Source organism: Balaenoptera borealis (genome assembly GCF_965194805.1).
Source record: "Balaenoptera borealis genome assembly, chromosome: 10".
In the NCBI taxonomy this organism is placed as follows: domain Eukaryota; kingdom Metazoa; phylum Chordata; class Mammalia; order Artiodactyla; family Balaenopteridae; genus Balaenoptera; species Balaenoptera borealis.
The window spans coordinates 92,917,553-92,942,186 of record NC_138874.1 but is presented as its reverse complement, the minus strand read 5'-3'; the positions used below and the strand labels follow the sequence as shown (position 1 = coordinate 92,942,186).

Below are 24,634 nucleotides of genomic sequence, written 5' to 3'. Positions count from 1 at the left end.
TCCTTAATGAAAATGTGAATTATTATCTTTCCTAGTTACAGTCTCAGAGAGCTAAGATCACTTAGCCTAAATAAATAGAGAACATTGATGTTGATCACATTCATAGCATAAAAGCAAATAACTATTCTTGAGTGGTTGGGTTGGATTTTTGCTTTTCATAGTGTGATTGGTAGTGCTGGTTTCTCCTAGTTGTAATGTTTTTAGAAATTTTCAACATTGTATTTAGTCATTTTTGCTCTTCTATTTAGTACCATCTCCCTTTCACAAAAAATCCAGAAGTTGGAGAAATCTAACCATATGTTTTCAAAAACCTAAATGTCTCTAGGAAAGATGACGCCCTATAAAGTTAAACATAATTCATATCTTAAAAGTATCAATATCTTGAAAGGATTTATGTATCTTCAAGTCAGTTATCTTACTAGACTAGGTAGTTTCTTTAACTTTATGAAAGTAGAGTAGTATGACTCCATTTACTGAGGGCAAATATACACTCACAGAATCAAAATAAAATTTTTACCCTCTATTTCATATTTAGACATCTGGTTAGATTTTTAGTAGGGTGAGGTTGGTTTTCATCTTTATCAAGATTACAAATTTAGGTGTTAGAAGGGTAGAAAAGTAGGTAGATAGGTACAGGTAGACTTAGTTTAAATGGGTACTTAAAAGTAAGATGAGACTGCTCTGGTTTATTCTTGTATCCTTTATTAGTCTGTTTCACTTACTATAGTTCAATTTTAAACGCTGTTTACCAGTTGCATTCAGTTTCTATCATATAAACCTGAAATGTGCTAGAAAAAATAAACTAAGACAAAAGAAATTTATTTTTCTGTTTGTCTTTTGACTTAACATTTCAGGATCAGACTTGGCTTGTATTCCAGGCTCAGGGTACCAGAAAAGTTAAATAATGTATAATACTTAAGCTTATCTTCAATACCCTTGTTTTGCTATGGCTAATTAGATGAATTTAAGTGATGGTCAGAGGCTTCTAAATAGGAGGCAGTAACTCCTATTAATACCAATTTCCAAATGGTATCTCTCTGTTCCAGCCCATCACAACAGTTTTAAAACCAGTTTTTGTTTTTGTTTTGTTTTGTTGCTTTGTTTTGTTTTTTAACAGGAGTGCCAGTGTAACTCCTTCAAGACTGGAGTGACACACTCTGCATCTGCATCTGCCTCATGTGAGTTCTCATTTTGGCAGCAGCATTCTGCTAGGCTGGAACCTCTGTAGAGGTTTGCCCTTCCTTTGTCTAAAATCTATAAACTACTACACAGTGTGTCTTGGTGGCAAAGGTAAAAAGTGCATGAGAATTCCAGACTTCCCTGCAGAAAGTTTTCGGCTCACCCAAAGGGACTGTCTCCTCTAATCCAGATTCTATCTTGTATGAACAAAATCTACTCAAAACAGCCCACAACTTTCATCCCCACAACATGCAGTTGATATTTTTTGAAGAAATGTTTTTCCCTCGCAGATTATGGAGTAAAGAATATCTTTAAATGCTCTCAGTAGCTTCAGCTTTCAAAGCTTTGGTTGTTCTCTTTATAGTCTGGTTACGTAACCTGAGAACACTGTGTGCTGCCCTGGTGCCTGAAGCAGTCCTCTTTTTTGGACTCTGGCCCTTAAAATAACCTCTTCCTTTGTCTTTGGATATTGGGTAAATTAGAATAGGCCTGAGGACCTTCTTGAAAAAGAAATAAGCAGTGAATGTGTGAGGCTGTGTTTACTCTTGAAGCTATTGGCAGTGTTTTGGAAAGTCAGTTGTGAGAACTGAGTTTGAAGCTGTGCATCATTTACTTGCCAGTTTTGCCAGAGAAATTGTAATTAGAGCCTTTGCAGCTGTGGAGAGGCATATAGAGCTCTAGTCTGAGGTGATATATATGATTCCCCGCAGATGTCCAGGCTGGCTTTGAAGGGCCTGGTTGATTAAAAAAGAAATTTTGCTATCTATCTATCTATCTATCTATCTAAGGCATGATGGTACTTTGTAGGGTTCAGGAATTGTCATTTTTACCACCAGGTCAGAACAAATTGTGATTATTCCCAAGGGACACTTAGAACAAAACATCTAGATTCATGCTCTGTGCAGCTGCAATTCTGCTTCTCCAGCCCTGGTTGTACTGTACAGTTCTCTAGCAGCTGATTTAATGACCTGGGAGTTCGTGTTACTGAAATGATTATCCAGGAAGCTTATGAGAAAATGTCAATACCTTGTAGGTCTTACTGATTAATATAGAGCTTAGTGAAATAGATAGTGTTGTCAGAGTGGAACTTGGACTCTCTTTGCTAAATCCATTCCCACCTGTGATTAGAGCAGTTTATTTTGGACTAGTTGAAAGAAATTGGAGGGAGAGTAGTGTGTTTCAACACCCAAGCTTAAATTTTGATGGCCTACTTAATCTAGAAATTCATTTTTAACAGTGGCACTATATGCCACCACAGAAAGCTTTGGATGAGACTCAGGGAGACCGAAATTCTGGCTTCAGCTGATGTTTCTACATGCTGTGTAACTTCAAGTTAGCAAATGGGGAAAATACACTGTATTTTTTGGAAGCACCCTAAACTCATTGAGAGAAAGGAAATTTAAAGTATTTATTTCTGTAGGTGGAATTTCTAGAAAGTCATCTCAGTTGAACACTAGGAAGTTCTGCCTTGGAATAAACACAATGTGACAAGAGTATAGTGTTTTATTTTCTGTTATTCTATTCTTTATGGTGGCAAAATGGGGAATTGAGATCTCTGCCCTCACACATTTTTTTTCACCAAAAATTCTGAATAAATTGATTTGGGTTTCAATCTGAATTGCCTCATAGAAATAGATTTTAATCACTATTACTCCATCACTTCCCTAACTAGGGAAAATTATTCATTTAGGGGCGAGCCTGGGTGGAGGGTGTTTAATTTGTTTCTGTCTCCCATTCTTAAGGCATATCCAGCAAATTATCTTTCTGAAAAATTAATAATTGAAAACATTTTATATGGGCCAAATCCTATGAGAATGAATGTCAATGGATTATCCAAATTACTGAGCTATACTGGAATTTTGTTCCATTAAATATTGTTTGACATAAGTGGGGCTTTGTTAGGACTGAGAAGTAATTTTTGTTTTATGAATATTTTGTCAAAATGAAATTCACTTTCAATTGAGGTGGAAGCATGGGGTGGGGTGAGATATTCTTTTATACTCTCAAAATAATTCAAATTGACATCAATGGATACCAGGCTTTCCTGGTTTTATGATAATACACCAGCTCTTATTCTGTTAGCATGTATGAATATATAGCACTTCCTTTACCACAGTGTACATCATTCAAATTTAAGAATTCCACACTTGAGGATTCAAAAAATTTTGTGGGCAGGGATGGGTGAGGATGGGGCTGGAATTGAGGGGAGGACAAAAATATAGCCAGTTTTGAAAATGTTAGCCAGGGTTAGCATTAGCCTTAAATTATTATTACCCCTGAGACCACAGACAAAATGACAGCTTCTTTTGGCATTGTTCTGGTGAGATGAGACTTAAGCATCTCCTAAAGGACCTTAAAATTTTGAGGCTTATAAATATGACAGATGTTTATTAAAGGATTTTAAAATCTCACCTTGTTTTTTTAAAATTTCAATTTAATTAAAAAGAATAGATAATACATTAATATGTTACAAGTTTTAAAGGTACAGAAGAAGGTACATGAAAGTCTTCTTCCTTCCCCTCTTAGTCACTCAGTTCCCGTCTGTGGAGGAAACCACTATTGCTGTTTTCTTTTATGTATTTCCAGAAATATTCTAAAGGATTGTTTTTGGAAAGGGAAAGTTGAATCATACTCATTAAAACATTAGCACTAACTTGGATAGGCAGACTAATTGCAATGAAGAATCAGTTTGAGCCATAGGCTATATATGTTAATTATAAGTAGAACTATAATAATAATAATAGTTTAATTATTTTGAGACAAAAGAATAGGATGTTTGGGGGTGTTTTTTAATCCTCATTTGGCATTTAGCAAGATTGCAGGTCTTTTTATTTTTATTTTTAATATGGCTTACCCACCCTAGAGACTGATGGATGGTTGCCTACCTACATCTTTCATTTGGAAGAAACCTGTTTAAAGGAGCAACATTTTCTTTATACTAAACTGCAATGATGATTCTGAAAAGATTTTTCATTATAGAAAACTTCAGATATATAATATTAGAGAGAAACCCCCATATTCCAAAATCCATTTTATTTCACCTGTAAAAAACTCATTCTTCTTCTTTGGCAGATAAGGAGGTATATATATTTTATATATATACTTGCACATACTCATTCTTCCATAATCAGGTCTAATAAAATGAGTTATAATTCTTCAATGTCTAATTCCCAATTCATATCCAGATTTTCCTATCTCAGACATGTCTTCTTATGGTTGTTTTAGCACTAATAATTTGCAAAATGCAATTTTGATGGCTATGACATTGTCAGGGCTGATAAAGAAAACAAGTAAATCCTAACAAATGGAATCATGCTGATTGGAGAAGGAGTTTAAAGTAACCACTAAGCCAGATAGGAATTCTAAAAATAGACCGGTCTTAAAAAAAAGAAAAAAACAACAACTAATTTTGAAGGATTCCTACACCAATCATGCACAACAGTGAGGACTTCAACATACATAGACCTATCTAGTTTTATATTAATTATATTCTCATGGTTAATATCACAGCTGTGCATATTACATTATCCTGCCTGCCTTTAGATTGTGGGCATGAAAGAATAAAGAGGAAAAAATTTTTGGATTAGGTTTCCTAAGAATGAAGGAACTCTTCTGAAATGCCTGATAATTTATCTTGTTGCTGCTCCTCCTACTATAATATGACCTATTTCCACAGACTGACAGTTGAGTTCTGTGATTACTCAGGGCGGTACAAAACATGGAGTTTGAAGGAAACGAAGAAAAATTGCAGATTTAGGAGGAGAGAGGAATTGGGAAAGTAGAAATTCGCTCATTTGCCTTCTATTTTAAGTGGCTGTTCTTTTAATGAGAACCTCCTCTTTGTGCAGTGTACAAGTCCCCGGAGTATGAGTCCCTTGGCTTTGAGCTTACCGTGGAGAGATTAGTTTCTATCGGATATCCTCAGGAGCTGCTCAGCTTTGCATATGATTCTACATTCCCTACCAGGTAAGTTTTCAAGATTATTTTTGGATTAAGACTCCTCCTTCTGTCCCCAAAATTAATAATTCCAAATGCATCCTCAACCAAAAAACTTCCCCCAAACAAACAAAAAAAACAACAAAATATCAAAAGATTCTTTGGGGGGTTTTTGTGTTTTTTGTTTGTTTTTGGTTGGTGCTGATTCTGAAATGACCATGAAACCTTTCATGTACACCATATATTTTGTGTTCCTGACTTGAACTTTGAACTTAGTTTATTGTTATTAAAGAAGATCCATTTATGATAAAGAAGAGGGATTATTAAAATTGATGGGCAGTAATCGCAGATGCTCTTCTCTTATGCTGTTGGAGAGCAGTTACATGTTTTGCTAATATATTTAACTTGGTAATCAGGAGGCTTCTTGGCAGTTTGCATTCCTGGATTTGATAAGAAAGATTTGACATTAAGAAAGATGATGCTGGGACTTCCCTGGCGGTCCAGTGGTTGGGACTTCGCCTTCCAATGCAGGGGGTGTGGGTTCAATCCCTTGTCGGGGAGCTAAAATACCACATGCCTCATGGCCAAAAAAACAAAACATAAAACAGAAGCAATATTGTAACAGATTCAATAGAAGACTTTAAAATTGGTCCACACCAAAAAACTCTTTTAAAAAAAAAAGAAAGATGATGCTTATTTTGAGATGCCATCATACATGTCGCATATACAACATGTAACAGAGGGAAATATAAGGCAGCTCAGTTGTCCAAGGAAATTAAGAGAGACTCTGTTGTAGGATAGAACCAGCTGTATTAAGAGGAACTATTGTTTACACCTTGTTTGATTAAGCTCTTATTTCTCACATAAAACAGTTGTGATTATTTATCTGGACAGAGTAAATATTTGTTAGTTGTTCTGAGATTCATTTTTAAGATTTTATTCACTCACTTTAGCCTTTAGAGTTATATTGTTTGGGGACATACTTGAGCTGCCATAAAACCTGAATAAGGTGAGGGTTGGTTTGTGGTGATGGAGTAAATACTCCATTAGATTATTGCCGTTATTACTTTGCATGATTGGTGATGTCTTCATTTTTACATAGGGGGCTTGTCTTTGATACACTGTACGGAAATCTTTTGAAAGTTGATGCCTATGGAAACCTCTTGGTCTGTGCACATGGATTTAACTTCATAAGGGGGTGAGTACAAAGAACCTTTAACCTCTTTCTCGTGTTTTTATAGTCAAACAATATGAAGATGATATTGTCTCCCCAAATACAGTATACTTTCCTATTCCCTCATCGTTAAAGATCAATTCCTTTACATAAGGATACTTAACAATTATTTATTAGGCAGTGAGGACCCAAACTGACTTATAAATATAGTTAGCAGTTACATTTTGTTTAAATTAGTGCCTTCTAATTATATAGCATACAACAAAGCTAATCTTGAAACTTGCCCAAAAAGAACTGTAGTGGCTTTGACTTATTTGAAATTCTAAGATTTTTATTTTCTCCTTTGTAATACAGTTCTCAGGTAGCTGCTCAGAAGAGGTATGTATGTAAAAGTGCTTTGAAAAATTTAAAACTACAGCAATGTAAATGACTGAGATTTTTAACAGCTAATACATTATTTTTTATATTACAATGAGTACCTTCAGGTATTTGATCATGTGGTTAAAATTTTTTAAAACATGGGGTTAAAAATGAATACAGAGTGACACTATTTAAAACAAATAAGGATACGTTTTATTTTCATAATTAGAATATTTCCACTATTCTTACTAATTTGGACTTATCACCCTAGTAATAAACAGCAGATAAAATTTAGTATCTAGTGTTTTTTTGTGAAACATCTCAATTTTTTCTTTAAAAATCACAATGCCACAATATGACAGTTTCTATAATTGTGGCTTTACAATTACAGTATATATTTTCTCTACTGTTATATTACCTAATTTACTACTGACACTGTATTAGGATCACAGCAACTCTTAAAATCAAAATGGATTAAGTGTCAGTCTGTAATTTATGTTCAATAGCAAAGTAGTAAAAACCACAGTCTACAATGAAATTGTTAAAGAGACAGTGTCTTTTTGGTAAATACATTTTGTGATAAGAGACACAAACTAACAAACTGTACCAGAGTTTCCTTTAAATCTGAGGTCACAGCAATGCCCTATTTGGAATTGAATCATATGTCACAAGACTCTTCAGCTGGCATTACACAGGCTAAACAATTTCCAAGTGTACAATTTCCAAGTGAGAACTGTATGAAGTGGACACCCTACCTTGACATATCTGGTTAGGCCAGTGGTTATATCTATCTTCCTTTTACTGTTCCTCTCGTGAGGGGTTTGTTCAAGTTCATGAATATCAAAAGGCAGGATTTAGAATGTGAAGTGACTGCAAATAGTACTAAAAACCCAAGCTATTTTATGTATAGATATTGTCACTACAATTCAGAATCCCAATGATGATGAACCAAGGTTCTATTTATGAACGTCTGAAATGGACTTTTGTGTTACTGCATAGGGGTGTAGTCAGAGAAGAAAAGGAAGAGAAGAAATTCTATATATTAGTACTATAATTAGATTTACTAACTCAAGATCCATAGACCTCCTTTCTTCCCCCCCAAATAAGCCAATAAAGTTTCCAAAAAGCTCCTTTGGAAATACATTTAATATTGTTTCAGAAATAAGTCATTTATGAGTAAATGCAGAATCATTCAAACAGTACTTAGCACTGTACAGTCTTTAGAGTTAAATAAAAAAAAAAAGTCCATGGAGAAGGACAGAATGAAGATGGAGGGAAAGGGAGATAATTATTGAAGTATAGTGGTGGACAAGGTTGGAAGGAAAATTAGGGCTCCAGCAAGCATCACCTTATATGCCTTGCCAATTGAGTTGGAGCCTCTTTTCAGACAATGGTAAAGGCTTTTAAAGTTTTAGACTAGGATAATATTGAGATCAAATCTTTATTCTATGGGTCACAGATAGTTAGCAGTACTGTATTATAACTTTTCTTCCCAACTCCAAGTCTAGCATCCCTTCCTTTATGATACATTACCTCCCTATGAATTAATTTTTATTTTAAATGTATACTAGCATGACTTGACACTTAATTTAAACAAAATGTAGGGAATTCCCTGGCGGTCCAGTGGTTAGGACTCCGTACTTTCACTGCCAAGTGTGCAGGTTTGATCCCTGGTCGGGGAACTAAGGTCCCGCAAGCCGTGAGGCGCGGCCAAACGTTTAAAAAAAAAAAAGAAAACAAATATAGTAGGGGCTTCCCTGGTGATGCAGTGGTTAAGAATCTGCCTGCCAATGCAGGGGACATGGGTTCAAGCCCTGGTCCGGGAAGATCCCACATGCCGCAGAGCAACTAAGCCTGTGCACCACAACTACTGAGCCTGTGCTCTAGAGCCCGCGTGCCACAACTACTGAAGCCCGCATGCCTAGAGCCCGTGCTCTGCAACAAGAGAAGCCACTGCAATGAGGAGCCCGCGCCCCGCAATGAAGAGTAGCCTCTGCTCGCCGCAACTAGAGAAAGCCCATGTGCAGCAACGAAGACCCAACGCAGCCAAAAGTAAAATTAAAAAAAGAACAAAAAAACCCCAAAAAAACAAATATAGTAAACAAAATGTAATCTCTAACTGTATTTATAAGTCTGTTTGGGTTCTAATTGCCTAATAAATAACTATATTTAGGTAAAGGAATTATTCTTTAATGATGAAAATGTCATCTTACTAAACCTGACTGAGGAAAGCATAAATTACTATTCCCTTCTGCCTTAATTTTCATTACAGAAAATCTTGGAAGGCTAGAAGATATGCTATTCCATAAAGTTATTCTTTATTGGGAACACTTATTTCAGAAGGGTGACTAAGACAGGGAGCTAATGTGATTTTATATCCCTAACTAGAGTTTATGCCCATTTGTAGTTAACAAACACAAGCAGGAATTTACCCAAGTTATTCTGAGTATGAACTTTAAATTTGGTGTCCTTTATTCAAAATAGTTAATCTTCATATTTCACTGTGAGGACTGTGCATTTTTATATTTTAGTTTTTCTCCCTTTTGGTTTCTCTGTAATATATATATATTTTAAACATCTTTATTTGAGTATAATTGCTTTACAATGGTGTGTTAGTTTCTGCTTTATAACAAAGTGAATCAGCTATACATATACATATATCCCCATATCTCCTCCCTTTTGTGTCTCCCTCCCACCCTCCCTATCCCACCCTCTCTGTAATATTTTTATTAATACTCTCCCCTTCCTCTTCTTGCAGTGTTTTATTTCACTCTTCAAGGTTCTCATGCATCTCTAACTTCTGTTTATTTTCACTGGCTTTTTCTTTTAAACTCTGAATGTCCTCCATGGATCTAGTCTCAGTCTGCTCTTCTTTCTCTGCACTCTTAAGTGGCCTCTTCTGCTCTAATAGTCTTCCTGACTTCATTTATTACCTGTGCAGAGATGATCCCGGCTACCTCTCAAGTTTGAATCTCTATTTTAAGTTCTTGACCTTTGTTTCTAATTGCCTGTAAAAATATTTACTTTTAGAGTAACATATCCAAAATAAAATTCCTCTTGTATCTACTTTTTATCTAGTTTTCATGATTCTGTTGATGGTACCACCACCCTCTCGGAGACACCTTAGTGTGAGCATCGTCATCTTTGGCTCTCGTGTTCCTCATCTACCACATCCGATCAGTTGCCTTGTCTTGTTCATTTTACCTTGGCAATCTCTCTTGAATAATTCTTCTCTTTAATTTCCTTTGCGCCCACTCTAGGACATGCCCCTCCTGCTCTCAACTGGACTACTACAGTAATCCCCTGATCTCCCAGGCCTCTGTCTCTGTGTCAGTTAGTTTTTGCTGCATAATAAAGTACTTCAAAACTTAGTGGCTTAAAACAATGGCCATTTGATTTAGCTCAAAATTCTGAGAGTCAGCTGGGCAATTCTGGGATTGCTCAGCTGATCTAGAATGGCCTCACTCACATGTCTGGCAGTTGGCAGCCTGTTGGCTGGGGCATCTCATTTCTGCATGTAACCTTTTATCCTCCAGCAGGTTATCTCACTCGCATTCACATAGCAGTCTCAGAGTTCCAAGTGCAGCAAGAGTAAGCAAGCCCCAATACACAAGTGTTTTCCAAGTCTCTGCTTGGATCCCATTTGCTGCCATTCAAGCCTGTATTCAAGGATGGAGAAATAGACTGAGCCTCTTAATTGGAAAAACTGCAAAGTCACATTACAAAAGGATAGGAAGAATTTGTAGCCATTTTTGCAACACATCACATTTCTTCCTCCCTTGTATCCTAAAACTCCTACTAATTTAATATTTTTACAATTCAGCTCTGATGGTTTTATCCTTCTGCTTAAAAACTGTCAGTGGGGACTTCCCTGGTGGCGCAGTGGTTAAGAATCGCCTGCCAGTGCAGGGGGCACGGGTTCGAGCCCTGGTCCAGGAAGATCCCACATGCCGCAGAGCAGCTACGCCATGTGCCACAGCTACTGAGCCTGCACTCTAGAGCCCATGAGCCACAACTACTGAAGCCTGCGCATCTGGAGTCCGTGCTCTGCAACAAGAGAAGCCACTGCAATGAGAAGCCCACGCACTGCAACGAAGAGTAGCCCCCGCTTGCGGCAACTAGAGAAAAGCCTGCAGGCAGCAACAAAGACCCAGTGCAGCCAAAAAAACCCCAAAACTGTCAGTGGCACTGTTGCCCCTGAATGAAGTACAAAAACAATAGCATAATTGCCTCAATTAGTCTTTCTAGCTTTATTTTTCTCTGTTCCCCTTTCTCAGACTACTTTCTGGTTTCGTCTATCTAGCTTTCAAGGACCAGCTCATATGCTACCATTTTCATGAATTCTTCCAAGATTTTCCTCTCCACATTCCCACATTCACTTCTCTCTACCCCTTAAGTTGAAATGGTCTCCCCTTCTTCGGTTTTCTCATAGCTCCTCGCACCTTGCTTGTAGTTGTGATTTTTTTACCTTGTTATAATTGTTTGTGTATGTGACTCACCTCCCTTATCAGACTGAGAACTTTTTAGGGGCTGAAACCAAGCTTCTTCCTTTTCAGAGCTACCCATGTTTTTTGTTTTTTGTTTATATTTATTTATTTTTTTATTTGGTTGCGCCAGGTCTTGGTTGCAGTACGGGGACTCCTTAGTTGCAGCTCCAGGGCTCCTTAGCTGTGGCATGCGAACCCTTACTTAGTTGCAGCATGCATGTGGAATCTAGTTCCCCGACCAGGGATAGAACCCAGGCACCCTGTATTGGGAGCACGGAGTCCTATCCACTGCGCCACCAGGGAAGTCCTGCCATGTGTATTATTTGGAACCCTGCCTTGCACATAGCCACCAAAATATCTGAATTAATTTTTTTTTTTTAATTTTATTTATTTATTTTATTTATGGTTGTGTTGGGTCTTCGTTTCTGTGCCAGGGCTTTCTCCAGCTGTGGCAAGCGGGGGCCACTCTTCATCGCGGTGCACGGGCCTCTCACTATCGCGGCCTCTCTCGTTGCGGAGCACAGGCTCCAGACGCGCAGGCTCAGTAATTGTGGTTCACGGGCCCAGTTGCTCCGCGGCATGTGGGATCTTCCCAGACCAGGGCTCGAACCCGTGTCCCCCGCATTGGCAGGCAGATTCTCAACCACTGTGCCACCAGGGAAGCCCCTGAATTAATTTTTGAATGATGAATATGTCTCAGAGTTATAACGTTATTTTTGAATGTCAGTTAATTAAAAATTTTTTCTTTCAGACCAGAAACTAGAGAGCAGTATCCAAATAAATTTATTCAACGAGATGACACTGAAAGATTTTACATTCTGAACACACTATTCAACCTACCAGGTAGACTCATTCTTTGCTTATATATTATATATTATATATTCTATGCTCATTCTATGCTTATATATACTGATGCCTTTCCTTCTTTCCATAATCGTTTGTCTTTGCACAAGGACATAATGAAACAATTTCATTATCTCACTTCTAGCTTATGAATATCTATTCTTCATTTTTCAGAGACCTACCTGTTGGCCTGCCTAGTAGATTTTTTTACTAATTGTCCCAGATATACCAGGTATGTATATACTATAATTTTCTTTTTCCAATTGATTTTTTTAAAAAATTAATGTACAGGGTTTTAGAGAACTGGCCACTGCAGGTCTTTTCTGCTTTTCTGAAGTGAATTTAGTGCTAGTGAAAGATGCCACATTGCCAGCCTGAGAGATGGGACAGCACCAGCAGCTCCATGCAGGCTCTCACCTCCCACACGGCCCTCTCCTTGCCAGTGTGCTGCAGCCATGTTTGGAAGGGACCACTTCTGATTGGCTTCTCCTGGGAATGAAGACGGCCAGCAGAGGTGCTAATTGTGACAACTGAGTGGGAGGTTTGTGTGATGATTATCTGTCCAAGCAGAATTGCACTAAAACCCCCCAACTCATTTCACAGCAGCTACCCAGGAGCCATTCAGGGATGGTAATTTAGTTTCATTCTCAGGCCCAGCAAGATTTAATTGAGGAGTAAATACTGTTTATCCTCCCTGAAGTAAAATTTTGCTTAAGTCTTGAAAAAGTTATCCTTTCCTTTCTAGGGAGAATTGTAAGTTCAGCCGTATGTGCCAGAGTTTGCAAACTTATCCTCTTTAGGCCTTATCCACTTCAAGGCACTAAATTTGGTGGAGCACTAAGTCACTAAGATAAACAGAAAATAGACAATACCTTAGTACCTAGAGACAATGTCAGAAAAGTGAGGGTGGAGAGAACCTAAATTACCAATTTTAAATGTTTCTTTGATGGGAACCTGTTTCTTAAAAGTGATAAAGGACCTGATATTTTTGGGACTGGCCTTTTAGCTTCCATTCAGTATATTCTTCTACCACTTTGTATCTGTTCACAGTTATTGTATTCCATTGAACACTGCAGTCACCTCTGGTGGTCAGAATGGGTTTTCATTAGGGAGTAATTATTTTCCAAATTAGCCACATGGCCTTTATTATGTGACAATGGAACCTTTGGGTCCCCTGGGCAATGTTTGATATTCATTTTATTTACCCTCTTTTGGATTCCCTGTCATGTTCTTTTTATCTTTCTGTAGCTGTGAAACAGGATTTAAAGATGGGGACCTCTTCATGTCTTACCGGAGTATGTTCCAGGATGTAAGAGATGCAGTTGACTGGGTTCATTACAAGGTACCTAGGAGCTGCTTCTTCACCTGCTCACTGCCTGGCATGTGTTTTTTATGGTCTGACATTAACTTTCCAAGTGCAAATAGAGCAGAATTGTTCATCTGTTAAAAACAAGGAGGGGGGAATTTGCCTCTGGTGATAGCTGTCTAGAATACTTCTGTCCTTGTCTTTGGCTGTCCTGCTTACAGAGGTAATGCCGGTCTTTCCTCAGTGGTGGTGCTTGGCTTCTAGATCTTATTTCAGTTTGCATTTCCCAAACTTACTGGAAGAGATTTTAGCATTAGGATTATACTTACCATATCCTTTCAGAATGATCATGGTCCATTTGTTTTTTCCAAATAACCTCCCACTTGGCCAGTAACATTAACTAAGTAATATTATGTTTACATTTATTATAAATTGTGCTGAATAAAATATGAAATGCCTTTTGATTTCTAGTTTAAAATAAAAATAGTTTTATATTTTAAATACATTTTGGAGGTGGAGTTGCAGCATATCACATCTGCCACTTTATCCTGGCCTTGTTTAGTTTATCTACTTTTCTGGAAATAGTTAAGAAATGCATTTAGGCTGACAGTAGTCACAGTTTTTATAATAAACTTAAAAATTGATTTTGTTCTCTTCTTGCTTCCTTTTTTCTTTCTCTAGGGTTCCCTTAAGGAAAAGACAGTTGAAAATCTTGAGAAGTATGTAGTCAAAGATGTAAGTAATAAAGGGAAAAATAGATCTGCATGATAGCTTCCTTTACCTATTAGGGAAATTAATAACAAGCTTATTTATAATGAAATGGACAAGAGAAGATATTTCTCTGTCGTGGCAGTTTAACACACTCCGAGTATAATCACCAAGAGTTTTCAGCCGGAGCATGGGTTTTAGTTTTTCTTGTTTGTTATTGGGCAAGAAGACCCAGTATTTCATTTGCCCTTTTAGCTCTAATTACAATAACAGCAGCTAGAGTGGCTACTTTGCGCACATCACTGTGCTAAGTGATTACATTCGTTATCCCATTTAATCTTCCATATAACTGTGAGTTAGTTACTGTTACCTCTGCTTTATAGATGAAGAAACTGGGGACTTAAATAACTTGCCCAAGTTCATACAGTTAATAAGTAGTAAAGTCACACCTAAATGTATCCTGAATCATAACCACAGTGCTAGATCATCTAAAAAATGTACATATGTGTGACTGTTATTTAAATTGTCTTTAACCTATCAACAAGGAATAATGAGGAAAGCTTTAAAATACTTCAAAAGACATTAGTGGAAAACCTAATAAAATATTTAAACATCTGTAGTTTAGTTAAAAGCATTGTGCCAATGTTAATTTCTTAGTTTTGATCATTATACTGGGGTTAAGATGTTAATATTGAGGGAAGCTGGATAAAGAATATATAGAAACCCTCTGTACTATTTTCACAACTTTTCTGTAAGTCTGAAATTATTTCAAAATAAAAAGTACACACAGACACACACAGCACTGAGATGAGATACTTCTTCCTTTTCTTACAGAGTAAAAGTAGAATGCAATTATTTTCTCAAAGTTCTTTGGTAAAGATTTCTTATTGTTTTCATTCTTTGTACCTCCTATTTCCCGTCCACTCCCACTCCCATGATTGTTGTTTCAAGAAAGAACACTGAGGGGTTCAGGAGGATTTAAGTGAAGGAAGCTATTTACTGTGAGAGAAGGAAAGGCTGTTTTTCTTTCTGGTCACATCAGGAGTTAGAATTTCCTCATGTATCTGCAGGTGGGTCTGGACATTTCTAGGTTGCATCATGACACATCATGTCATTTCTGCAAGGTATTTCATAAAATAAAAGTATACACAGTGAAGCCGTATCTAATACTTTCCATAGAGTATTTAGCTGATGATGTTTAAAAATCAGCTTATCCTCATCTCTAACACACTTAATTCACTTACTTTTAGAGATTACAAGGTAATTTAAACTCTTTCCTGAGGCAGACATAATGAGGAAGTTAGAGATATGTTTTTAATAGGCATATAATCATTTATATATTTTATATATAAATCTATTATATATACACCATGTATACACTACATATATGATACTTAATTCATGCAGTTACAATGTGGTCTTCTAAATGCAAAATTCTGAAACCAACCAACCAACCATCCCTTAAAGGGCATCCCCTATTCCTATTTCAGTGGACAAAAGTCCAGTGTCTAACTACTCCACAGTGTAAATGAATATATACAGATGGTCCCCAACTTAAGATTTTTTGACTTTACGATGGTGTGAAAGCAATACACATTCAGTAGAAACTGTATGTGGAATTTTGAATTTTGATCTTTTCCCAGGCTAGGGATACGCCCTACGATACTCTCGTGATGCTGGGCAGCAGCAGTGAGCTACAGCTCCCAGTCAGCCGTGCAATCACGGGGGTAGACAACTGATAACATCCATTCTACTTTTCACTTTCAGTACAGTATTCAATAAATTACATGAGATATTCAACCACTTTATTATAAAATAGGCTTTGTGTTCGATGATTTTGCCCAACTGTAGGCCAGTGTTTGTTCTCAGCACGTTTAAGGTAGGCTTGGCCAGCTGTCATGTTTGGTGTATTATCGGGACATAACCCCAACATAAGTGGAGGAATAGCTGTGTGTTTTAGTGTTTCACTCATCATCATAATTATATTTCAGGGAAAACTGCCTTTGCTTCTAAGCCGGATGAATGAAGTAGGGAAAGTATTTCTTGCCACCAACAGTGACTATAAATACACAGATGTAAGTGCTTAATATTCATATTTGTTTATTTATACAAAGGAATTATTTAGGACTGAAGAACCGTGACTATAATGAGGAAGATAGTTTATTAAGTGAGGGTATTTCATTGCCATTTCATTTTGAAAGCAGAATGAAAAAAGCAAAAATAATATAGCATACATCAGAGTGGTTCTCAAATTTTTCTAAATATTTCTTTTGACTATTTTCCCTGATTACAATTGGCTACTTGAAGGTTTTCTCTTTGGGGTTATTTAAAACGTTTGTGCTGATTAAAATGTCTTCGTTGTCTCTTTGTGCTTCATTTCTAAAACTGAAGAAGTTACGCCCTTTGTTATTGCACATGTGTACATATGTGCCCTCCCTGCTGTTGGGGGGCCAGACAGAAATAGATGGTGCTAAGATGTTTTGACTCTTAGCCATCAAAATTTACTACCTCTTAACTTAAAAAAAAATTTTGCCATGATTAAAGCATATAGAAAAGATGATTTAACTCCTTATCATGTTACTTTTGCTAAGACAGTTACAAGTTCCCAGTACTAGCCAGAAGCTCAGCACTCCCCAGTCCTCTTGATGTAAAATGTTCATTTTGAAATTTGGTGATTTGAAGTAAGCAAGTAAGTTGGCTTGGTTGGTCTAGGAACAGTAGTAAGAGGGCCAAGGTATATTCTTTCCATGTGAGTCATTAGTTATCTCTACACCCTTATCTCAGATACCCCTTACCTCCAAATATGTGTTCCAGTCCACTAGGAGAACTGGATAGGAATATATGGATGTGAATCTGTACAAAAAAATCTAGAAGTCTGTGTTCTACTGAGAATGTCAGAAGCTTGCATTTGTTTGCTATGATGAAGCATTCATTTCTGGCTTCCACTGCCATGATTTCATAAACTTTAGAGGGAACAAGAATGTGATGAATCTTGTATTGAAAAAGACATGTCTTATAAAAAGCTTGTGTGTGATTTATTTAGGTGTCATATATCTCTTGCAGAAGTAGTATATGGACCTTATGTTGGATTTTTTTTTTCCAGAAAATTATGACTTACCTGTTTGATTTCCCACATGGCCCCAAGGTACTCTATGTAACTTAATAGACTGTTGCTTTAGTAACAATGAATGCATTTAATATCCTGGAATGTTGAGGGTAAGGAATTGGTCAGGAGCCATCCAGAAATCATTAATATTAGAAGTAATGTCGGGCTTCCCTGGTGGTGCAGTGGTTAAGAATCCGCCTGCCAATGCAGGGGACACGGGTTCGAGCCCTGGTCCGGGAAGATCCCACATGCCACGGAGCAGCTAAGCCCATGCGCCACAGCTACTGGGCCTGCGCTCTAGAGCCCGTGCGCCACAACTACTGAAACCCGCGCGCCTAGAGCCCATGCTCTGCAACAAGAGAAGCCACGGCAATGAGAAGCCCGTGCACCACAGCAAAGAGTAGCCCCCTCTTCCTGCAACTAGAGAAAGCCTGTGCACAGCAACGAAGACCCAGTGCAGCCAAAAATAAATAAATATTTAAAAAAAAAAGTAATGCCAGGAGCTACTGTAATTTAAAGTTGCTAGCAGTTTGAAAACTTGGTAGACAGAAATAAAAGAGATTCATGTGGTATTTAGTAGGATGGGATCAGAATAATTTTTATGCCCAAGAAATTCTATACAGAATTGTTACATTTGTGTGGCAAATAAAGGAATTTTCAGGTTGAAGAAGATAATGTAATTAAAAGAAAGAGAGAAAATGTATATATTCTTGCAAACGTCTAGATTCTGCTGTTAGTTATTGCTGAGTTCTGTGCCAAAAGAACAGCTAACCTTGATACTTAGCAGAGAAGTCTTCATTCCTGTAGTATGGCCATATTTAGATTTAAGGAATATTCATTGCAATTTAGTCACTAGGCTTCTTTGAATAAATGTCATAAATAACTGTTTTGAGATCACCTAAAAACAGAGTAATGGCAGTGCTCTTTGGCTTGACCTTAAAAGGTTAATGCCATGGTTCCAGTTCAGGATGGAAGTAATGTTAAGGGGCATACCTTCTACATTAGTGCTGATTAGCCTGCCATATAAGCCAAAGACCAGCATGCACCTGAAACCATCATTCTGAGAACATAACCGATGAAATCTGCTAATAGTTCCACGTCAGTTGTATACTTCAGTTCTGATGCTAATCTGCCTCTTTCTTAACCTGTCTGTCTCTTACATATTTGTTTTGCAACTCTCCTTAGCCCCTTTGAGCCTCTTATAGCCCATTTTTAGAGTGTGAGCACACTTTCTTTCATACATTATATTGCTTGAAATAATAAGTAGGTGAAACGATTTAAAATATAGAGGTTAGAGTCATTATTTATATTTTTACTTTGCCTGCTTCCAAAAGGATGTGGCTTATAATAAGCCACAATATGTTTTTAATAAAATAGTGGGATTTTCTGGTTATACTTAGTATTTCTACATTCATCTGATTGAGATGAAACATGAGTGCTTTAAGGTTAGGAGTGATGTTTCGGCTTTTGCTGTTTCTCTCTTATCAGCCTGGGAGCTCCCACCGACCATGGCAGTCCTACTTTGACCTGATCTTGGTGGACGCACGGAAACCACTCTTTTTTGGAGAAGGCACAGTACTGCGTCAGGTGGATACTGTAAGTTGAGAGGAAGGTCTATCTGCGAGCAATTACCCTTCATGTTCCTCCTTTCCCCCACTCCTACTCCCCCTAAGGAAACAGGTATTTTTAACTTATTGGCCATATCTCTCTTTTGAAGTTAATCTAAGAGTTTGGTCTTAATCGATATAGCAGAATAATTCAAATGAATATAATTCAAAAGTGACATTCATTTGGCTGCCTAGCCAAGTAGCATTTTGGGTGGAGATTGTGATAGAAGGATAAAGCATTACAAAGTCCATGTTCTTTTCTCACAGAAAACTGGTAAGCTGAAGATTGGTACCTACACGGGCCCCTTACAGCATGGCATTGTCTACTCTGGGGGTGAGTCACAGACTTCCCTTTATTTAGTGTAAGTCTTTGCTCAGACCTCATGTGAAAACTTTGGTGTCCTCCTGGCACAGTGCCACATATACTGTTTAGAATTCTAAAGATATCGTCTCCTGATGGTAAACACTTCAATCACCTACTAATACAATAGGAGTCAGGGAGAAAGGTTTTGAGAAGTGGTCAGTATGTCCTAGTGAACCTTTGATTTTCACTAAAAGGATCAGTTTTTTCCAATCCTCCTTTTGCCTATTTGAGGCATTTTCTCAGTGTCTGGAATCATGTCGGGTGGTTCCCAAGGGGTCCTCTAGGGGTTTTTAGGAGCCCCTGTGGACACAGATGTGTATTTTGTTGGAATGAGAAGCAGTGGAACAAAGCCAACCTAATGGCAGATCTGTGATGAGAAATGGCAGTGGTAATGTTCCCTAAAGCTGAGACGTGTAGTTTTGTTGCTCTTGGGTTTGGTGATCAAGAGCTCTGGTGAGCATAGTGGAGCTAAAGGCGTTGTCTTAGAGGCACTAAAAAGGTTGATGAAAAAAGACAATGGTGAGTCTTTGTCTTTAAGAAAGGTACGCCCTTTTTTTAGTGTGTTCCTCACATAGTTAAAAGAATAAAATTAATCTGTATTTAATGGTTATGGTACTCGGAATGCTGGTTTTTAATATGGAGACATTTATTGTTTTCTCATTGTTTGTTCCATTGTTTCAGGTTCATCTGATACAATCTGTGATCTGTTGGGAGCCAAGGGCAAAGACATTTTATATATTGGAGATCACATTTTTGGGGACATTTTAAAATCAAAGAAACGGCAAGGGTGGCGAACTTTTTTGGTGATTCCTGAACTTGCACAGGAGCTGCATGTCTGGACTGATAAGAGTTGTAAGGAGCCATTATTCTTACTTTATAAATCTTTGACATAGCTAGTTTATATCAGAATGGCCAGCTATGAATCAGTCCTCTTTGATGAACCATTACTTTGTATGCAGGGGGTCAGAGGTGGTCAAAAGATGGGGCCTTATATTTGGATACCTCCTTCTCCTATAGCCAGATATTTCACAGAAGTCCAGAATTTTGAGAGGTTATCTTGTTCAGCCTTCTTCTTGAATCCCTTTAAAGTTTAGAATATTACTGGTCTGAGTTATGTTACAGTAGCAACGGAAAGTGGACGCTGCTTACCTCTGCAGTCCCTTATTTGTTCAGCCATGCCTGCTCGTTCCAGTCTCTCTGCTACCAGCTCATAGCTGTGATTCTGGGGCATTGATGGCTCTGAGTGCTGATCACCTGGTATTTTTTTTATTTGCTCTTCTGAGAAGTAGAGTATGAGGCATTCTCTGAACTGAGCTATACTCTGCACTGAATTGAGCTTTGACGCTAGTTATGTAAAGAGGTTTGACACACACAAGTTCTCCAGCCAGTCCTAGCTAGCATAGCTCACAGTGTGGCGGAAGGTCCTGCCGCAGGTAGTGACCCTGGCTCCACCACTTACTATCTTCAGCCCTCAGGCAGGTTACTGAAACACCCTGTGCCTTAGTACCTCAAATGTGAAAATGAGGGTAACACCTACTCTCATAAAGCTGCTGAGACTTATCTGAGGCAATGCCTGCATAAAGGTGATAGAAGTAACAACCCTTCTCAACCGAGGCTCCTCATCTGAACCACAGAACAGACAAAAATGATTTGAATGACTCTCGGTTCTCCCAAAGATGGTAGATAAAGATTTGTTATATACATTGGACACATCATGGTTTGATTCTCGTTGGGGAACCCGGGTTGAGAAAGGCTAGAACACACAGAAAGCATGCAACGTATAGTGGCCGTTGCTATTGTTTGTACTTCTTGGTGGGATTTTCTGGCTAGCCTTTCATCTACATTTTCAACTTTCCACCTATAGAATTTTAGAAATCTAGTTGATTTGGTTCTGTTTTCTGGACTTGTGACTCATTCTTTTATCTAAAGATGGAACTGTTAACACTTGCTTTGCTGACACACTTGAGATGGGGTATGAATTGGCACTTTATAAGCTCAGAATCAGCATCCAGTTAGGAAAGTTGTATGTACTGGGTGGTTTTAAGTAGGAGGAAAGGCAGTTAAAGAGGAAATGCTGGCGTCATCTGCTGCCAGATTCCAAGCAGTGTCAGTGGGTTTTCCCGAAGGTGGTGGAAGGAAGTCATTTTACACACTCACCTATGGCTTTACTTTTCAGTCATATCTGCAACCTTTTACTTTAGTTGTAGCAACAGTTAAAAACTAGATGCTTTTTGATTTACTTAAAACATTTTCCTTTTTCTTCCAAACTTTAGCACTTTTCGAAGAGCTTCAGAGCTTGGATATTTTCTTGGCTGAACTCTACAAGTAAGTTTCCTAACCCTAAAAATTTCTTCCCTAAAAACCATCTACCTCTTCAGGAGTCACTTAGATGTAAGAGACTTCCTTTCTGGAGATTTTCACTGGATTTTTCTTGTCTCCAGGCACCTTGACAGCAGCAGCAATGAGCGCCCAGACATTAGCTCCATCCAGAGACGTATTAAGGTATCCAAATGGGATTTGGGAGAAAACTTCGAAAATAAACTCTAAGTGATTTCTGTATTTCTGATATTATACAGGGAGTGGCACATAGCCAGGGTTCAGTAAATATTTATCGAATGAGCTGAGCCTTAATCTTGTTCTTTGCTTTAGAAAGTAACTCATGACATGGACATGTGCTACGGGATGATGGGAAGCCTGTTTCGCAGTGGCTCCCGGCAGACCCTCTTTGCCAGTCAGGTGATGCGCTATGCTGATCTCTATGCAGCATCTTTCATTAATCTGCTGTATTACCCGTTCAGCTACCTCTTCAGAGCTGCCCACGTCTTGGTGAGTTATATAGCCTAAGGCTACCATTTGCAGTTAAGATAATGCTGTTATCTTAATGCTGTTAAGGCCAAGATCTGCCACTAGCTATCTGGCATGGCACAGGAAAGTTTAGATCATTTCTTTCTAATGTGCAAAGCCCATAGCCAGGTTACATGGTTGCACAAAAAGGAGTTTTTGAGAAAGTATGATCAAGATAGAATGTTACAGAGCTTAACTTTACTTTGAAAACGACTTGGTTTAAAAGTTGTTTGAATGGTGAAGACTTTCCTCTGTTATTAGTGCTAAATGAGAGAAGTGTAGTTTTAAATTCCTATATTCTAATACTGATCTATATTTCCAGACTTTTTTGCTGTGAAATAAATAGGAAATAATAATCTCTTCTCTCCCATCTTATCCAGTTTCAGGCTATAGTATACAATGTGGGCACAGTTTTGAGTAGGAGAGAAAAGAGGATAGGCAGCTCTAGGAAGTTCTAGGAAGATACTTCAGTATCTGAATTGGCTCGGCCTCTGGTCCATTATAGGTGCTTCTGTACAGCCATCTAACAAAGGCAGAGGGATTAGGATCTGGGAGACAGCTGTTTTGTTCTGCCTGCTTTCTGAACCTCTGACTTTGTTGTAGATGCCTCATGAGTCAACAGTGGAACACACACATGTAGATATCAATGAGATGGAGTCCCCCCTTGCAACCCGGAACCGTACATCAGTGGATTTCAAAGATACCGACTACAAACGGCACCAGTTGACACGGTCGATTAGTGAGATTAAGCCCCCCAACCTCTTCCCACTGGCCCCCCAGGAAATTACACATTGCCATGATGAAGATGATGATGAAGAGGAAGAAGAGGAAGAGGAAGAATGAGGAGGAAAATCAAAACTCTGAGCGCCCATTAAACAAGTTCTGGCAGGACTCACAGGAGCAAAGGATGTCCCTGTGGGGGTCCTAGTGGGGGGTGGGGGGGCTCCATCAAAGGTACATCTGGAAAGTTTCTGAAGACTTTAAAATACTCTAATCATAGGGAGATACTTGTTTTAGTTTTGTGTGTCTGCACTCTTTGCAGATGGTTCAGAATTGTAATGGAGTCTGTACTGGAGGAAAGTAAGGGTAAAGCTGGGCTGAACTGCATGCAGCGGGCTCCATCGTGGCTTGTGACACTGTTTCCTTGTCTTGTTTCATCATCAGTATGTCCTAGTGTATCCAGATACACTAAGGGTGGTGAAGGGTCTCAGAGTGGAGCAAGGAAGACAATGGGAAGAGGTGATCCAAAAACGTTGTTATGGTACAAATTGTGCTCTTATTCCAAAATCCATCTTTTTCAGTGCATTGCATAAGTATTGTATATTAGTGGAGAAATATATTATTTCCATTATCAAATGTAGTCTTCTGTTAAGGTCAAGGTTCCTTTACAAGCTTTTAAGTGTCCTCAGTGACTCCAGTCAGGCTGCTGTCAGTGGCTTAGCAGAAGTGTTCTCTACTTGCTGTAGGGCTGGTCTGGAATGGACTGCAGCAATTTCATTTTGAGGCAGAAGTCTTCATCCACTTCTACATGTTTTCGATTGATAGCAAAAATGCTTATTATCCAAAAACATAGTCTTTTTCTCATCTGGGATAAATCTATAGAAAGAATTCAGCTGAAAGAGGACAAAGGAGCAAGCCACCCGAAAAGAAGAGAACCTCCTTCTTATATTACACCATAACGGAGTAAAATTCATTAGTGTGGGCCATATAGTGTGGCTCATGCCACCCCATTGCAGCCTTCTGTATCCTCTTGCTGTATTTCAAATTCAAGCTTAAGAGGGCTTTGTAAGCCAGAACCTTTACAAAAACAGAGGGCACAATCAACGTGGATAAGTTCACTTCAGAATCCCAAGTAAAGTCTCTTCTTGTTGTTCAGAACAAGAATGCATCATCACTGTCTACTTTAAGGTATTACAACTGCCTCACAGAACAGTGAAAGTTGTTACAACATTTTTCACAGTGGTGTAGACTCTTACTTTAACCTTCATATGTTTCTTCCATTCTTACTGTCATTTGTCGACACGGGAGGGTAGATTAGCTGCTCTAGAATTCAATAAAGTATAATATTTCTAATACTGACTTTGACCCCTTCCTGTAGCACAACTATAGTAACTGCTGGTCTTCAAGTGGGTTTAGGTGTTTTTTTTTTTTTTTTTAATTAATTAATTATTTGTTTTTGGCTGTGTTGGGTATTTGTTGCAGCACGCGAGCTTTCTGTAGTTGCAGCAAGCGGGGGCTACTCTTCGTTGCAGTGCACAGGCCTCTCACTGAGGTGGCTTCTCTTGTTGCGGAGCACAGGCTCTAGGCGAGCGGGCTCTAGAGCACAGGCTCAGTAGTTGTGGCTCACGGGCTTAGTTGCTCCACGGCATGTGGGATCTTCCCGGACCAGGGCTTGAACCCGTGACCCCTGCATTGGCAGGCGGATTCTTAACCTCTGCGCCACCAGGGAAGGCCGTGGGCGTAGGTTTGACTTAGTGATATCAATTTGACTTTCTCTTAAAGGAAATATAGTCTAGCATGATTAATGGCTAAATTTATAGCACTTAAATAGGCCTCAGTTTTTTCATGGAAAGTTTTTTGGTACAGGACTACGAGGTGAGGCTTTTTTTTTTCCTTTTTTAAAAATCATTTTAAACACAGTAGGGAACACAGCTCAGTAACTTAGCCAAGGCCATATTACATCACCACTTTCAATGTGTAGGGCTTTACACTGTCACAAC

The 24,634-nt window shown here is 38.4% G+C and overlaps 1 protein-coding gene across 7 annotated transcripts in view; it reads left to right on the top strand.

Annotated features, from left to right (window-relative positions):
* Positions 1-23,987, top strand: part of NT5C2 (5'-nucleotidase, cytosolic II) — a 105,750-nt gene extending 81,763 nt beyond the window's left edge. For 3 of the 7 annotated variants that reach the window (XM_082408362.1, XM_082408364.1, XM_082408365.1), the window contains 16 exons: positions 5,028-5,145; positions 6,218-6,313; positions 6,644-6,667; positions 11,888-11,979; positions 12,154-12,211; positions 13,228-13,321; positions 13,967-14,020; positions 15,985-16,068; positions 17,097-17,138; positions 18,588-18,695; positions 18,974-19,040; positions 19,752-19,922; positions 21,344-21,395; positions 21,512-21,572; positions 21,720-21,896; positions 22,518-23,987. In XM_082408362.1, coding sequence (XP_082264488.1) covers positions 5,028-5,145; positions 6,218-6,313; positions 6,644-6,667; positions 11,888-11,979; positions 12,154-12,211; positions 13,228-13,321; positions 13,967-14,020; positions 15,985-16,068; positions 17,097-17,138; positions 18,588-18,695; positions 18,974-19,040; positions 19,752-19,922; positions 21,344-21,395; positions 21,512-21,572; positions 21,720-21,896; positions 22,518-22,757 — 1,538 coding nt within the window. In that variant the 3' untranslated portion in view covers positions 22,758-23,987. Of the gene's footprint in view, positions 1-1,118; positions 1,179-5,027; positions 5,146-6,217; positions 6,314-6,643; positions 6,668-11,887; positions 11,980-12,153; positions 12,212-12,363; positions 12,521-13,227; positions 13,322-13,966; positions 14,021-15,984; positions 16,069-17,096; positions 17,139-18,587; positions 18,696-18,973; positions 19,041-19,751; positions 19,923-21,343; positions 21,396-21,511; positions 21,573-21,719; positions 21,897-22,517 lie in introns of those variants that run through there. The other 4 variants (XM_082408368.1, XM_082408363.1, XM_082408367.1 and 1 more) reach the window with 4 other exon arrangements.
* Positions 23,988-24,634: the final 647 nt, after the last annotated feature.